Genomic DNA, 14,949 nt, shown 5'->3' on the forward strand with positions numbered 1-14,949 from the left:
ACTTTGTGTCTATAAAGAAGCCTTCCTGACATCACATCTATGTTTGTCCAGCTACATGCTGCCTAACCATTTGTATCAGTGCAAGCTGGGCAAATCTGGGCAGTTTTCCCATGGTACCTTAGTAAGGCTTACAATTCCTGGGTGACATACACACATAGCAGCACATGGCATAATGCATCTGGGATGTCTCACTATACATGATGCTGTGAGGAAGGAGGACTGGTCAAACCAGGTTAGAAGACAGCCAGCCATGTCATTTGGCATGGAAACACTTAGCTGACCATGGCTATAACATTTTACAAACTTGGTTCAAAATAGTAGTGGGGGACAAGACCTAAGTCAGCCTTCCCTGTTAGTATGGGTCTTTCACATAGCATTAAAAGAAAAAAAATGTTTTAAAGATAGGTAAATGTGAATGTAAGTCAAAGAGTTAGCAGGGGGACACAGGGCATGTTCTGCACCTGAGACTATTTGAAACTCTTTTTGAGAATGACCAGCTTTCAAGTTGACTGTGTCCCTGTAATACGGAGAAGATGTGAACTAGATAATTACTATCATGTTTTCGGTAATGTACCCTAAGTGGGATTTAATTTTTGTTATTAAAGCTACTGTTAAAATTATATAATGCACAGGTTAAGGAAAGAGTGTCTGTACATCTATACTACACGCTATCACAGCCAAGATAGTCTGCATGTGCTTGATTTGGATGTGTTATGCATAGTTGGAAAGAAGAGAGAAGAATATAATCATTTTTAATAAATGGTTTTCTAACAGATTAAGACAAACAATAAAAAGTAGAAAGACATGACTGCCCTTAGGTGAAGGGCTTCAGATAAACCCTGAAGCCCACAGCTGCCACAATCCAACTACTGTTTCCTTCTACTCTGGACTGCATAAAAGGGCTTAACTGTGGAGGGCAAATCCTGCTGAAAGTTGCTATAAATGCAAATCTTTCTCACTGAAGATGGGAGGCAGAAAAATAAAGTTAGAATTAGCAGTAATGTGTGAGATTATTGAAAAATAATAAACCAACATCCTGCCTTCCTCTCCACTCCACTTTCCCTGCAAAAAACAAACCAACCCCACAATCCTCCCGTATTAGAATAGCTAAGAAAAAGGTCAAATGTGTGTTGTTGCATTTTTTGTTTTAAAATTGCAGATAAGGATAAGTTATACATTCAAACAACTTTTTAAAAGAAATCACAGAATTGTAGGACTGGAAGGGACCTCGAGAGGTCATCTAGTCCAGTCTCCTGCACTCAAGACAGGAGTAAGCATTATCTTGACCATCCCTGACAGGTGTTTGTCTAACTTGCTTTTATAAATCTCCAATGATGGAGATTCCACAACCTCCCTAGGCATTTATTCTAGTGCTTAACCACCCCAACAGTAGGAAGGTTTTCATAATGTCTAACCTAAACTGCCCTTTTAAGCCCAAAATCTAGGCCTATAGATTGTGTTAAATTTTCTTGAGGATTCTGTCACCAGAAAGGTATATACACTGACAGAGAATAAATGGGCCACAAAGAATACACTGTCCTTCTACTCCCTATTACAGAAAAGGCTACTATAACAGCAGTAGTTTAGTTGCTTGTCTAATGGTTGCAATTATTGCTTCCCACTAGAGGGCTTTATCTGGTGACTCAAGCCACTTCAGTACTTTACAGAAGTATACAAAAGTAGCACAAGACATCCAGAATAAGGAACATGTACATTTTTTCACTTCCTGACCTGCTGGAACTCAGATAACGTACCTGGGCACTAGGAAAAGGAGAGGAAGGAGAAGAAATCATCATTAGGAGCTTCATGAACAACTCATTCTAGATTTTTAATAGACTAGTACTGACTTCTAGCCTAAAATATATATATATATTTATAAAATATATATATACACACACACACACACACACCAGTGAACATTCCTTGAAAGAGAGCAAAAGGACAGACATGAACAACTCTTAACTGAGCATGCATAAGAGCACACCCTGAAGGTAAGCCAACACCACAAGACAGAGTGAGTACAAAAGCATTTCACTGAGGTCTCTGATCAAGAATAAATTGACTTGGATGAAAACAGATCTGATAGGCTGAAGACTGTTTAAATCTATATAATTATCTCCTAGTGGTAACACACTGCATATACTGAGCCTATAAATTCTCTTCAAAAACAGAGCAACACCAAATCTGTAATTATTTAAAATGAGCTTTTTAAAAATTAAGGTTAGCTGCTTGTTTTCCAAGGTACTGGAACTGTTGCCACTTCTTTATGATGAGACTGAGGAGTGACAAAAGACTGCTGTGCGCAAAAGAGGTGTTTTCTAGAGCCTGTTAAACTTTTACCCAGATCTCTGGTGTTTCTTTCTGTATCTATACTTTTGGGTAAGCAGCCCAATTCCAAAAGCATTTCCAAGCCCCAGTTTAAAATTCCAACATCACTGTTTCTTGGCTGTGCCATCATTACTAGATCAGGATTTTTGATGCAGAGGTGGCTCCATGACAGAAACTATTAAACTAATACTCCATTTGATCATTTTTGAACAGCCTGTTAATCAATTTAGAGCAGAGCAGTACCATTTTAATAGCTAAGAGAATTATTTCTAAAAACAAAGTGCTTTATCTTCATTGTTGCTATATCAATATCAAGGCCACTATCTCTGATTAGGGCAACAAAGTAGCCTAGTCTAGAGACTAAGGCTGGAACACAGTGAGCACTTTCAGAATGGACTGGCTCACTTTAGGACACTGGGCAAGTAATTTAGGCCAAAATTGTTTCAACTGTCCACTAATTGTGTGTGTGTGTGTGTGTGTGTGTGTCTCCATCTGAACATGGGTCTAGATTTTCAAATGTGCTGAGAATAACTAGTGACGCTTAAAGAAAGGCACTAAGTGTCTCAAAACATACACCTGAAAAATGACACACCCAGTTAGTGGACACTTTTCACAATTTTTGCCTTAATCTATGTGTCTTATTAGCTGTCCTGTTCTTTCAAAAGGCGCTAATACTTACCTACCTTCGTAAGTGTTTTCAGATCATTGGAAAAAATGATGCCATGTAAGAGGAAAATAAATCAGAACTGGAAAAGCATTGATAACTTCAATGCAAGCTTCCCACATGGCCCTACCACTGATCTGGAACCTGACCTGGATCTGGTAGGAACTCCACAAGTGAAAGGGTTGTTCGGTCCCCAAGTCCATCCAGTTCTTGGTCAATCTGTTTAAACAGCCAACAAGGGTGCTAAATATCATAGCTTAAAACCATTCACTAGGAAACTGAGTCCAACTCAGTGCACAGAAGTTACTGTACAGACATCATCTTTAGATCACTACTAACCCACAGTAAATTGGAACTGGTGCCCAAGAGATGAAAGGTTGTATGTCATTTCTATTTCCCTGAGCTAAAAAATCACCCTATTTTTAAATGTAAACTAACTTCTTTATTAGAAATCTACACTTCACAATGTATGCACTTTGGTCAATTTTACCTCTGGTTTGCAAACTGACAAATGCATACCCTGCCCGTTACATATTATTATTTACTCGCAAAAGTGGACTTAGAAGGTCTTAAGTCAAGGGAACATAGCTAAACAAACTGGAAGTGCATTATGTTTAAACTCGAGCTTTCTTTTACAGCCTTAGATATATTTAGTGTTCTATATTACTCTATGTAAGTATAACATGTAACTAAGTACTAAAAAGGGCAGAGTTCTGAATTATGCCAAAAGGCTAACATTTTATACACCTATGTTTAAAGTAACAAGTTGAAGATTTAAGGGGGAGTAAAACTTTCACTGCAGAAAAACTTAAGAGTTCCCACTCTGCAGGCAATTTATTCATTTGCTGTGATCTACCTGGTAAATCCTCCCTTCTCAATGTTTATTTAAAGCACCAGGTAGTACAAATATATAAATGAAACCACTTGCATACCTTTAAATATACAATTCTATGGGTCTATTTGAAGCATTGCACTTTCATACATGCATAAAAAGGCAAGGATCATACCATGTATGCTCAGTATGATGTAAGTGTTCAGTGATTTATTAACTCCAGGAAAAATTTCTTTAAATTAGGCCAATTCTTATATTCCTTATTCAAAACTACCTGCACATCATAGTAAATTTTTGAATTTGAGTTGTTATATCCAAGAACTTGAAAACATGCACATGCAAAACTCATCTGCAGAATTTGACAGCCAAAAAAATCCTTTCCCACTTACATCAACTAATTCTGTTAAGCGCTTTTTTTTTTTTTTTTGGGGGGGGGGGAGAGAATTGGGGCAGGAGGGTCAGTTTTCCAACTTAGATTCTTCTGGGGCAAAGACAAAACAAATAGTTACAGCCCAAAATGCAGATTTATTAAAAATCAATTAATCTGAAAATAAGAGTTTAGAACAGAAATATCAACTTAGTAAGTGTAACACTGTTAATGCAACAGATTATTTCCTTCTTCCTTTAATATCGGAAAGAAAATCTCTAAGCCAACAAAAATCAAAGTTAAAAAGTCAACAGTATCCTTTGCCTGCTAGGTTGAATCAGAGTATTGAACTAAATTGATGAGTACTCCTCTAATTCCCACAACTAAACTCCTAAATTATCACTCCTTCCCCCACACTCCTCCTCACCGTACGCGCGCACGCGTGCGCACACACATACACACACTTAGAGTCATGCATCTTGAATTACACCAGCTTATGCTACATTCCTGAAACAGAAAACAAATAGCAGTGTAGATGGACAACTTAAAATTAGCTAACTGGCTCAGATCCATAGGATCACAATTATATTAACATAAAGTACTAAATCATGGACATCTAGGGCCCTATCCCGCTCCCACTAAAGTCAACATGAAAACCCCTGTATATTTCAATGCAAACCAAATTGGGCTGCTAAACCATTGCTTCTTCGTCTCCAAAGAGAATGAGTACATTCATAATTAAGATAATAGACATGTGAACGCTAGTCTGTAAAAAACTCTACTTTAAATTCTTCAGTATTCAATAATCTCATCACCACTACTGCAAAAGGTAACAGACAAGGAAATGGGACCAGTGAATTTAAGCATTCAAGAATTAATTTCTAAAGCAACACATAGGAGAAATATGTACAGTTTCTATTAAGTAAAGAGGTGCACACCACCCACACAGCTCTGGAAATACAACCCTCACTATCCCCAGTTTTTCTGGGGGAGGGAGGCACACAATAAGGACTGGTATTTGTAAGGGTGTTTGATTTGAGTGAGTATTGTATTATTTGATTGCTATCTCTAGTTAGTTATTTTCTGATTTCAGGGGAAGCTGATAGTTTTTTTATGTCATTATACTTTTAAGACTGTGTCAGACACCTAGACACCAGACTATGCATTTTTATTAATAATCCAAAATAAAGTTATCTCTACAACGAACCTAGTTATGGCTTGATGTCAAGTTTCATTGAATCGTCATTCTGTGTGACTAGTCATGATTTTACTGGATTTATTTCCAATGACCATCTCACTTATCTGTCCCTAAAATGAAAGCAAAACCTTCTTCTACATGTCCTTTTAAGATTTAGTTCCTTTAAAGGAAACACTGTCAAAATGAAATGTAATCATTTCAAACAAAGGAGTAAAATTATGGTTTCAAGGTACTACACTCTTCTCTATTCGCTTAGGAATGTTTTCTTCTCCCTAGTTGCAATGTGTAAAACACCCACAACCCACCACATAAACAGGGAGAAATGACTGAGCATACAGGGGAACAATTGAAATTCTCTCTATAGAAAGTCTTAAAATCACATGTAAACAAACTAGAAATATACAGAATGTTTTTTCCACTAATCTTTGTAGTCACTTGTAACAACAGTAGGTAACAAATTTTTCAGACAGCAGTGGGATTTAAGTATGTCCTTTCAAAATAGCAATTAAACAATATTGTCTTCCAAGAAGTGAACCTGAATCAATGTGCATCTATTTGTCCAACTGAAGCTTGATCATACAAGCAAGGTATCAAAATCCATAGGCATTCATAACTATACTATTTGAGCACCAGACAAAGAATTTATCCTTACAACACCTGTGAAGAGCTCTGTGTAAGTTTGAAAACTTCTCTCTCTCACCAACAGAAGTGGGTCCAATAAAAGGTATTACCTCACCCACCTTGTCTCTCAAACACCTGTATAAAGCATGCAATGATTGTTTTCTTAGTTGTAAAATGGAGATGAAACAGAAAGAGAGTTAAGTGATTTGCCAAAGGTCACACCAAAAGTCTAACAGAGCCAGATCTTAAGTCCTGTCCTGTGCCTTGAATACAAAACCAGTTTAAACCAATGGACCAGTTTAAATCAATATATTGTACCAACACTAAAACCCATAAGTTACATAGTTACTCACCTACAGTATACCAGCTGGCATCTGTCAATTTGTTGATAACAGCTTCTTGAAAGGATCCATCAGGCATCTTGGTTTCAACCATTGCACCAACCTGCAATATAAAATACTTCAAAATTATTATGTTATATACACTTATAGTCCCAGATTCATATACTGGAGATAAACATACCAATTCTTCCAGAAAGATTTGGGGGGAGGGGTTGGCAGGGAAGAGACTCATTTAAGTTTCACTACCCTTGTGAAATGCATGCATTGGTTACATAGCCTCCGAAGTGAAAAATCATTAGCCAAATCACATTTTATTCTGCGTTGGTTTTAGTTAGCAGTGGGCAGTGAAATTAGCATAATGGGATCCCTACTGTGACTTTTGTATTATAACAAAAGATAAGGCTACCATTTATTTTTATTATAAATGATAATAAATATCATGGCAGAGGTGCAAGAAAACAAGGATATGTCATGGAAATGGGGGGAGAATGGAGGGCTCGGACAGTGAGCCCACCCCACACTCACTCCACAGCAATGGGTCCTATCCTATGGGGCTGGGCTCATCTCCCCACATTGAGTGTTGTGAGCTGACCCATGTGGTCACAGCACTAATCAAATTTGGCCCTCTGTCTCTATATACAGAGGGGTGGACACACCAAACCTGAGAGGTGCTGTAACCGTCTGGGCCAATTTGCAACGTTCAAAGGGGAAAGGTGCAGCTGCTGCAGTAGTCATAAATTTTATTCAAATTCTAGATCTAAACCACTAATCCAACACTTTAACAGTATTAGTAGTGGTATATTTGTGTATAGGATAAAAAAATAAAGCCTGTGTTATTACATATATTTACTCTTTGAACTCAAACATCAAGTAGATACGCTTCACTGTCAACTGGACAATACAACAGAGTTTCTGCACTTGGTCCAGATTTTGACAACAGCATTTACTAGTGCCTTTGAGGTGGCAGCAGAGGAGGTAAGGACAAGGGAAAGGCAAAAACCCCAAGCAAATAAATAAGGGCTACCCAGTGTAAGGCCATTTCTGCATTGAGTATTTTATATTAGTCACCTGTTCTAGCAGCTCCTGAGTGAACTGAATATACATCTTGCTTACTCCTGTCTAATGTCTGTATTTTAAATAAATAAATTAATGGAGATATCCTATCTCCTAGAACTGGAAGGGACCTTGAAAGGTCATCGAGTCCAGCCCCCTGCCTTCACTAGCAGGACCAAGTACTGATTTTGCCCCAGATCCTTAAGTGGCCCCCTCAAGGATTGAACTCACAACCCTGGGTTTAGCAGGCCAATGCTCAAACCACTGAGCTATCCCTCCCCCCATTTTGCTTGACATAGTTGACATTTCCCAATTTATGTCTAATGTATTTACAAAAATAGTCTTACCTGCAATAACATTTCCATACAAAACTAACTATGTCAAAGGGCATAGGGATAAACATCTTTTATAAACTAAAATATTAGCTAATAATGATAATTACTCATTGAGGGCCTGATCCGAAGCCAATGGAAGTTTTTCCATTGACTTCAACAGACTGTGCTTTAGATGCTCAACGTCTAAATGTCAATGTCTAAAGTGTCTAAATTTAAAATAATTACAATTTAATTGTACATTTGAAAAACATGCTGCATACATACTCTTAAAGGTCCTTTTACTTGGTCATCTTGCACTAACTGAGCTGAATTATCCTGTTTCAGGATCACCTGAAAAATATTTTAGAAACACATATATACATTTTACTTTCATACTTCCAAAAAGCATGCACAACAATCCTTATGACAACATCTAAAAAGTTAAAAAATACAAACCCTTATCTGTGAAAATCACTAACATTATTTAGTACAAACAATATGACAGTGTTTGAATTTACAAGGAGCCCAGGTGCCATCTGAATTACCAAGTAAATACCATTCATTCAATATCCAATTTGATGAATCAGTTAGTAGTTAAGAGGATATCTCACCTAAATCAAACCTCAGTCATACCAATAAAAAAAAAAAGTACAATTTTTTATACAATTATGAGCTTGGACAATAACACAATCCTGGCTTTTCCTGCAATGGGCCACTAGGCTAGAGGCTTAAGAGTTATACTTCTCTTACATCATCTGTAGCATTCACTATTAACAAAGCCACTGTATTTCCAGGGCAGAGAATTTCCTGCAGAATCTACTCTTTGCTGCAGAGGGCTTGTCTACATGGTAACAGGAACCAAAATAACTAAAATCAGTTGTAATTCACACCTTTAGTTATTTTGGTACAAGTCAGTATGTGGACATTCTTTAGAGTGCCCACACAAAGACACACACACTAAAGTTGTGAATTTAAACCAATTAAGTTTTTTTAATTCCAGTTACTGTGAACATAAGACCTAAGTTTTCCTTCCACAAAAGTTATTGGTTCAGCTCTCGTGGTTGTGAAGACAACCTTGAAAATATGTAGACCTGTGTGTGGATACAAAATTTGTATCTGCATCCGATCCACAAAAATGATCCCCGGATATAAAGTGGATATCCACAGATTTCCAGGATTCTAGATATAAAATTTGCATCCATTTTCAATCTGCAATCCACAAAAATGGTCCATGGATTTGATGTTTGCCACTTCCTGCAGAGAGACTGCAAACAGGAACTTTAAGAAACGTAAACTGGGTCATTCATTTCCATGGACTGTTAACTTTGAAACTTAAAGATGAATGTAGGATGTAAACATTGTTAATTATTTTACTGCTGATCATTTTAACAGAAACATCTAGCTAATGCATTTATCCTACAATTCCAAAATGCTTCCCACATTTCTGCAGTGGCCAAGAGTCAAAACTACTCCCTTTGCATCTACCAAACTCTCCAAATTCCTCCCAAAAAACATATACAACATAGTTATTCTTTGTCAATATAAAAATCTGTGGTACACTAAAACATGAACATGAAGACATATGTATTATTCATTTTCTTATTTAAGGTACATGCAGGCGGACCCATGTGCTTGTGAAAAGCCCTACTGAACTCAATGGACTTGGCATAGGCACAAGATGTGCCCACACGCACCTAACTGCAAGATCAGGCTTAACTAATTAAAAATGTCAAATTTTAAAATGTAAATGAGATAGCAGCAACAACATTAGAGATCCCAGGGATCGTACAGTGGAGTATTCAAGGCCCTAACTATGATCTAAGGAGAAAAAACTCACATATAAAAATAATCTAAATAGTCTGTGGACCGGTGCAGACCAAAAAGGTGGAAACCACTGCTTTCCACAACAATACCCTCATTCAAACAGATTTTAAAAAGCGCCACCAAAATCCCATAAAAGATTTGTTTTGAAATTCAGGGAAGGTACTTTGATATAAAGTGATGAGGTCCATATAAGCACCCAGATGGATAGGTCAAACAGAACAACCAAAGTACAAAATAGAAACTAAGATGTGTACCAAAAAAGAACTGATTTAATCTAATTTTTTTGTCACTGTAGTAGCTCATATACAGTGTCCTGAATGCTAGGCTAGAAGGTAGGAAGCAGGAACAAAGTGGAAAGTAAATTTTTGGATCTACTCTGCATGCTGTGTAAACATGTATGTTTGGACGGTTTCATTCTTGAGCTCCATCTTTTATAAAAGAGTGTTAAAAAAAGGAGAAAAAAAAAGCAATTTAGAAGGAATGCTAAACCAATACAAAGTTTCCTCCTGTATTAACGTACACTAAATTTTAGCACAATCCTTGCCTCGGAAAGACATTGCACAGAAATTTCATACAGCTAGAACTTGCTGCTTTGAAACAAACAGTTTTAAAACAGTTGTTTAAATTTAACAGCCATCTCATGGACAATTCTGAAAAACTGTTCAATGGAAATAATTTTCCTCTCCTCTTTGCTTCCTAGCTATAAAAGACTGAGGATGTCTGCATGATACAGAATCTTTGCTTCTGAAGAATCTTTGCTCCTAGTTCTTATTGCTCACCTAAAGCCATAATGCTCTATTTATGCCATTGATTACTGTGGAAGTGATATAGTCACAAACAGGAGGTTATAACTGCAAATGAGAAATAAAGGAGCAAGAGCAGATAAACTTATTTTAAGAATTATTTTTATGCTAGTACCCTTGAAAAGAATTTTGTTTAGATATGACAAACATAATTGCACCAATATAGAATTACTTAAAAAAAAAAAAATCTTCCCAAGAAATGTCTACAACTTTGTATAACCACACACTAATTTTAAGTGGTATGATTTTCCTTGACAATCCTTTTAATATATTTACTAATAAAAAAAACAAGGAAAGCAATAGCACTAATGTCATTAACCCTACCTTGACTTTCACCAGCCTTTTCACTGTCTTAATCTTTGCCTCACAAAAGGCACCACGGTACTTGGCACTGACATCAGTTCCCACTGTCAGGTAGGCAGGCTCATCTGCTGCCTAACAAAAGGAGAATAAATTAGAATAAGGTTTAGTCTTATATTTTACAAAAGTGTATTTTGTTAAAATAATAATAATTACTGTCTTTACAGTTGCATCATCATATATTCAAATATATACCCAAACTTTTAGTCCTATTGACCATTTCTTAATTAGGTCATAAATGATGATTTATGTTGCTTCCCAATATTGCAGACAGCCTAATCTTTCTTTACAATAAGATCTGACATATGCTAAAATCTAGAACATCAACTCTTTCCTAATAGTGGACCTTGATTTTGCTCCAATTAAGTCTGTGGAACATGCAAAGTGTTTTTTCCCCCCCAGATATACACAGTTTTACCAAGGTGCTGTGTATAATATTTTAACCATATTTAAAGTTTCATTGCACAGGAATTGTTTCTAAACAAAACATACAACTTCAAACAGACTGTGTAAGAAAAGTGAGTGGTACACATTTTTCCTACGCAATTCTTTTCATGTCCCCCTTTTGCAAGAATGTACTAATAGTCATTTAAGTGCAGAAATACAATTTAAAATAGCAACTTTTTTTTTAAAAGGAACTTAAGTAACTGATGAAAAATGAGTAAGAATGGGCCAATGGTTATGGTTTATAGCACTATTTTGCAGCATACACAAATCATCAGGATCCAAAGAAATAAATCAGCTTTGCCAGTAAATTTCAGCATATTGGGCTGGCTAAAAAGATTACACCACACTGAGTTACTGATATACGTTTTGCTCCAGGAATCTTGACCCCACCTCCCCAATTTTATCAGTCTGACTGTTGTCTCAGAAATACCAGTTCAATAACATCAAAGAGAATTGAAGCATATGCTTACAAACGGAGGGGGAAAGAAATAGAAGGATGAAGATAAGTTCAATACATTGCTATAAACAATACAATATGCAAGTGATATTTAATTTTGAATGCAGCTGCATCTCAGACAATTGCAATTTCAAAATTTATACAATCACCATAACCTTTATGTACTTAAAAATATCTTAGATTTCTGTTGTTTCAATGAAAAAAAAAAGTGTTCTATAGTGTTCTATGGTGTTCTCTACATCAGATTTTCTGAAGGAAAAACAGCAAAAAAGCTACAGAAAAGTTTGCTGTAATCTTTCAAACAAGTATATTAAATGTTATTTTTCTTCCTTGAAAGGTCTTTGTTAAGATTTATTTTCCCCCCAAAACATGTGCAAGTTTATCATTTTCAAGAACATTTGTGTGTGTACCTGGGCATTATTAATTTACATTTTATTTTCTTTATTTGACTTTTACAATGATCAATAAACTTATGCCAAGTTACTATGTTAAAAAAACAAGCTACAGTAAAATAGGAAATCAATACATGCAATGAAATATTTTGTGTTGATAATGAACACAAATAATGAACTATTTCTTGCTCGTCTCTGCATCTAAGAAGTGTTTCCCTCCACGTGACTTACCCTGCAATTGTTAAGCCTTTGCTCTGGAAAAACTGAAACTGCTAAGGAAGGACAAAAGCTGTGGTTTTGCAAACTCACAAAAGCTACAGCCAACACAGGAAGCATTTAAAGATAGTACTCCAAATGACAACAAGTCAAAGGCATCCTATGTTTCCAAAGTGGTGTTACTGCATAGGTGAGGGATTGGCATGAGCTGCCCTTCAGTGAGAGAGAAGAAATGGGATTTCATTCCATTCAACCTGTGCCGATTTCCACAGCCAACTTTATTCTGCTGTTGTTCAACAAAGATACATTGATTAAACCAATAAGGTGACTGGTGCAGGGAGAAGAGAAAGAGCACAAATGCTTCCCCTACTCCTCATCTCAGAACCTGGACAAACTTACCTTCATCTTTGAAGGTTATTTGAGGGATTCCAGCTCAAAGATTTCTCTTGACCCCAGTTATACAGAAAAAAGCTAGAAAACAAAAAAAGGAAGATGATCAGACACACATCTGCATACATGTGGATTTATTAAAAGGAAACATCTTGATCTTGGGAGAACATAACTCAGTTACAAGCATACGGCAGATTATTAAACACACCCCTCCACATTGTTTACACACACCCCTCCACCCTACGAGCACACCCACCTCTTACATCCCTAAAGCATTCCCTCCACAGGAAGCCTCCCAGCCCCACTTGCTGCCCTGTGTGTGCAGCTGGAGGGGACAGCGAGAAGTGCTGAAAAGGGGTCTTTGCTGGGGACAAATGGGCCCTTGGCGATCTGGGCAAGAAGCCGCTACTACCTCCTTTTCCTTCCCGCTTTGGCTGCCTCCTGCTCTTCCTCAGCCCCTCCGTGTGTCAGGTCGCCATTGCTCCCTCTGCCTTTGCACCATGTCAGGGAAGAAAAGGCTCCACACACACAACGTAGGCAAAAATAATATTACTACTACTACTACGAAGCTGCTCGCAGCCCAGCTGCTGGGACAAGGGCAGTTCCTGCGCAGGAGAGACAAGGCCCTGAGCCGCCTCCTTCCCCTCTCAACTTTCTCAAGCACAAGAAGAGAGATTACTTAGGAAGGACCCTCCCCTCCCCTCTCCCCGAGAAGTCTTTAGACTGGGACGCAGAGAGGAGTTAGACCAGGGCTTCCCCACACCCCCTGCCTCCCCAACTAGCCTCCAGCCCCCCCAACGCCTCCCCACACCCCTTGCCTCCCCAACTACCTTCCAGCCCCCCACCGCCTCCCCACCTCAAATACCTTCCAGCCCCCCAACACCCCCCTTGCCTCCAACACACACCCCCTTCTCAAATACCCTTCAGCCCCCTCCAAACAGACATAACCCAAACCCCACCGCTGCCAGGGGGTGGCCCTCCGCAGCAGCCCGGCGGGGGGTGGGGGGCTCGCGCACGGAGAGGGTGGGAAGCGAGGTCCCCGTGCCCCCTGAAGCTGAGCAGGGAAGAGCTGATTGGCGACGCGGGAGGGGGGCGGGCAAGGGGAACCTGCCGACTCTCCCCCCCTCCCCCGAGAGGGCTGACGGGGGCGTTCCCCTGTCCGGGCCGGGAGAGAAGACGTCCCCGTCCTCCCTGCCGCGAAGAGGGGTCCTCAGCCAGAGAAGGGAGGAGAGGAAGCGCCGGTCACCGCGCTGGGATGGGGGGTGGAGTTCGGTGGGCGAAAGGAGTCCGAGTCCCGCTCTGAGGGGAACGGAACGGGGGGGGGGGGCTGCCTCCTCCGTGACTGGGTGAGGGAGCCCCGATCCCCCGAGTGAGGGGTTTCGGGGATCCCGATCCCCCTTCCCCCGGGACGGCAGCGGAGTTGCGGCTGCTGAGCCGCTCACTGCCCTCTTGCTCCTTCCCCCTACCTTTAAACTCAGAGCCAAGTAGGGATCTGCTGCGAGCCCGGCCCGGCCCCCAGCCCCGCTCGCGGCAGGCGCCTCAGAGACAGCAGCGGCGGCGGAGGCAGCGGCGGCTCGAGTCAGCTCCGCTCCACCCCCCCCTTCCAGCCCGGACTCGTACCGAATCACCAGCGATCAGCCAAATAACAAGCTGTTGAGCAGTAGCTGCCCTGCTCGAACTCCCATTGGCCCTTCGTGACGCCCAGGGGGCTCTACCCTGCCCGGATTGGGCGCCGCGGTCAGCCCCCTCCCATTGGTCACAGTGTACCAGTGAGAGCAGATTGGTCAACAGACGACGCAGGTAAAGCAACGGAGACTTTTGATTGGTGAATCGGTGGAACTCGAGTCGATTGGACATTTCTGAAGTGAAGTAATCGTACACCTCACGCTGATTGGTACGAACTGGATCCGGATGTAGCTTTGCGTGCGATGATTGGCAAGCGCGGAGGTCAGGAAGAGCAGCGGGGCGATGTGATTGGTGTGGACTGTGTCATAGACATGGAGAGGGGGCGGAGCGAGAGGCCTGCAGCGGCGGCGGCGGCTGCATAGCTCCGTACAGAGCATGCGCCGCAATAGGCCTCCCGGGCGCCATTTTGTACGATGCTCTTTCCCATTTTAGGCGGGGAGGAAGGGAGCGGGAGTGGTCTCTGCGTTTCCCGGGGGGCTCTGTCTCGTCTCGGGCTAGGGGATGGGCTCCGTGGGACTTCCGGCTGAAGGCTCCGTCTTCTCTCCTGCCCGGAGGCGATGGTGGCTGTAGCGAGCGGGTAGCGTTTCCCCTCCCTTAGCGCGGTGATGGCGCAGCAGCCGGGGGGAGGGGGAAGCTCGGCGAAGCCGGACCCGGAA

General features: G+C 40.3%; 1 protein-coding gene across 14 annotated transcripts in view; it reads right to left on the reverse strand.

The window, feature by feature from the left end:
• The window catches only part of ARID4A (AT-rich interaction domain 4A), a 68,561-nt gene extending 53,889 nt beyond the window's left edge, over nt 1–14,672 (reverse strand). For 9 of the 14 annotated variants that reach the window (XR_010600824.1, XR_010600823.1, XM_065593840.1 and 6 more), the window contains exons 1-5: nt 14,074–14,329; nt 12,617–12,688; nt 10,670–10,780; nt 8,004–8,069; nt 6,364–6,454 (exon numbers count right to left, since the gene is read on the reverse strand). Coding sequence is in view for 12 of the 14 variants with exons in the window: in XM_065593840.1 (XP_065449912.1) it covers nt 6,364–6,454; nt 8,004–8,069; nt 10,670–10,780; nt 12,617–12,622 (274 nt within the window). In the remaining 2 variants the exon portion in view is untranslated. Of the gene's footprint in view, nt 1–6,363; nt 6,455–8,003; nt 8,070–10,669; nt 10,781–12,616; nt 12,689–13,019; nt 13,208–13,566; nt 13,822–14,073 lie in introns of those variants that run through there. The other 5 variants (XM_065593836.1, XM_065593831.1, XM_065593833.1 and 2 more) reach the window with 4 other exon arrangements.
• Nucleotides 14,673–14,949: the final 277 nt, after the last annotated feature.

This window comes from Chrysemys picta, chromosome 4 (assembly GCF_011386835.1).
Source record: "Chrysemys picta bellii isolate R12L10 chromosome 4, ASM1138683v2, whole genome shotgun sequence".
Classification (NCBI taxonomy): Eukaryota; Metazoa; Chordata; order Testudines; family Emydidae; genus Chrysemys; species Chrysemys picta.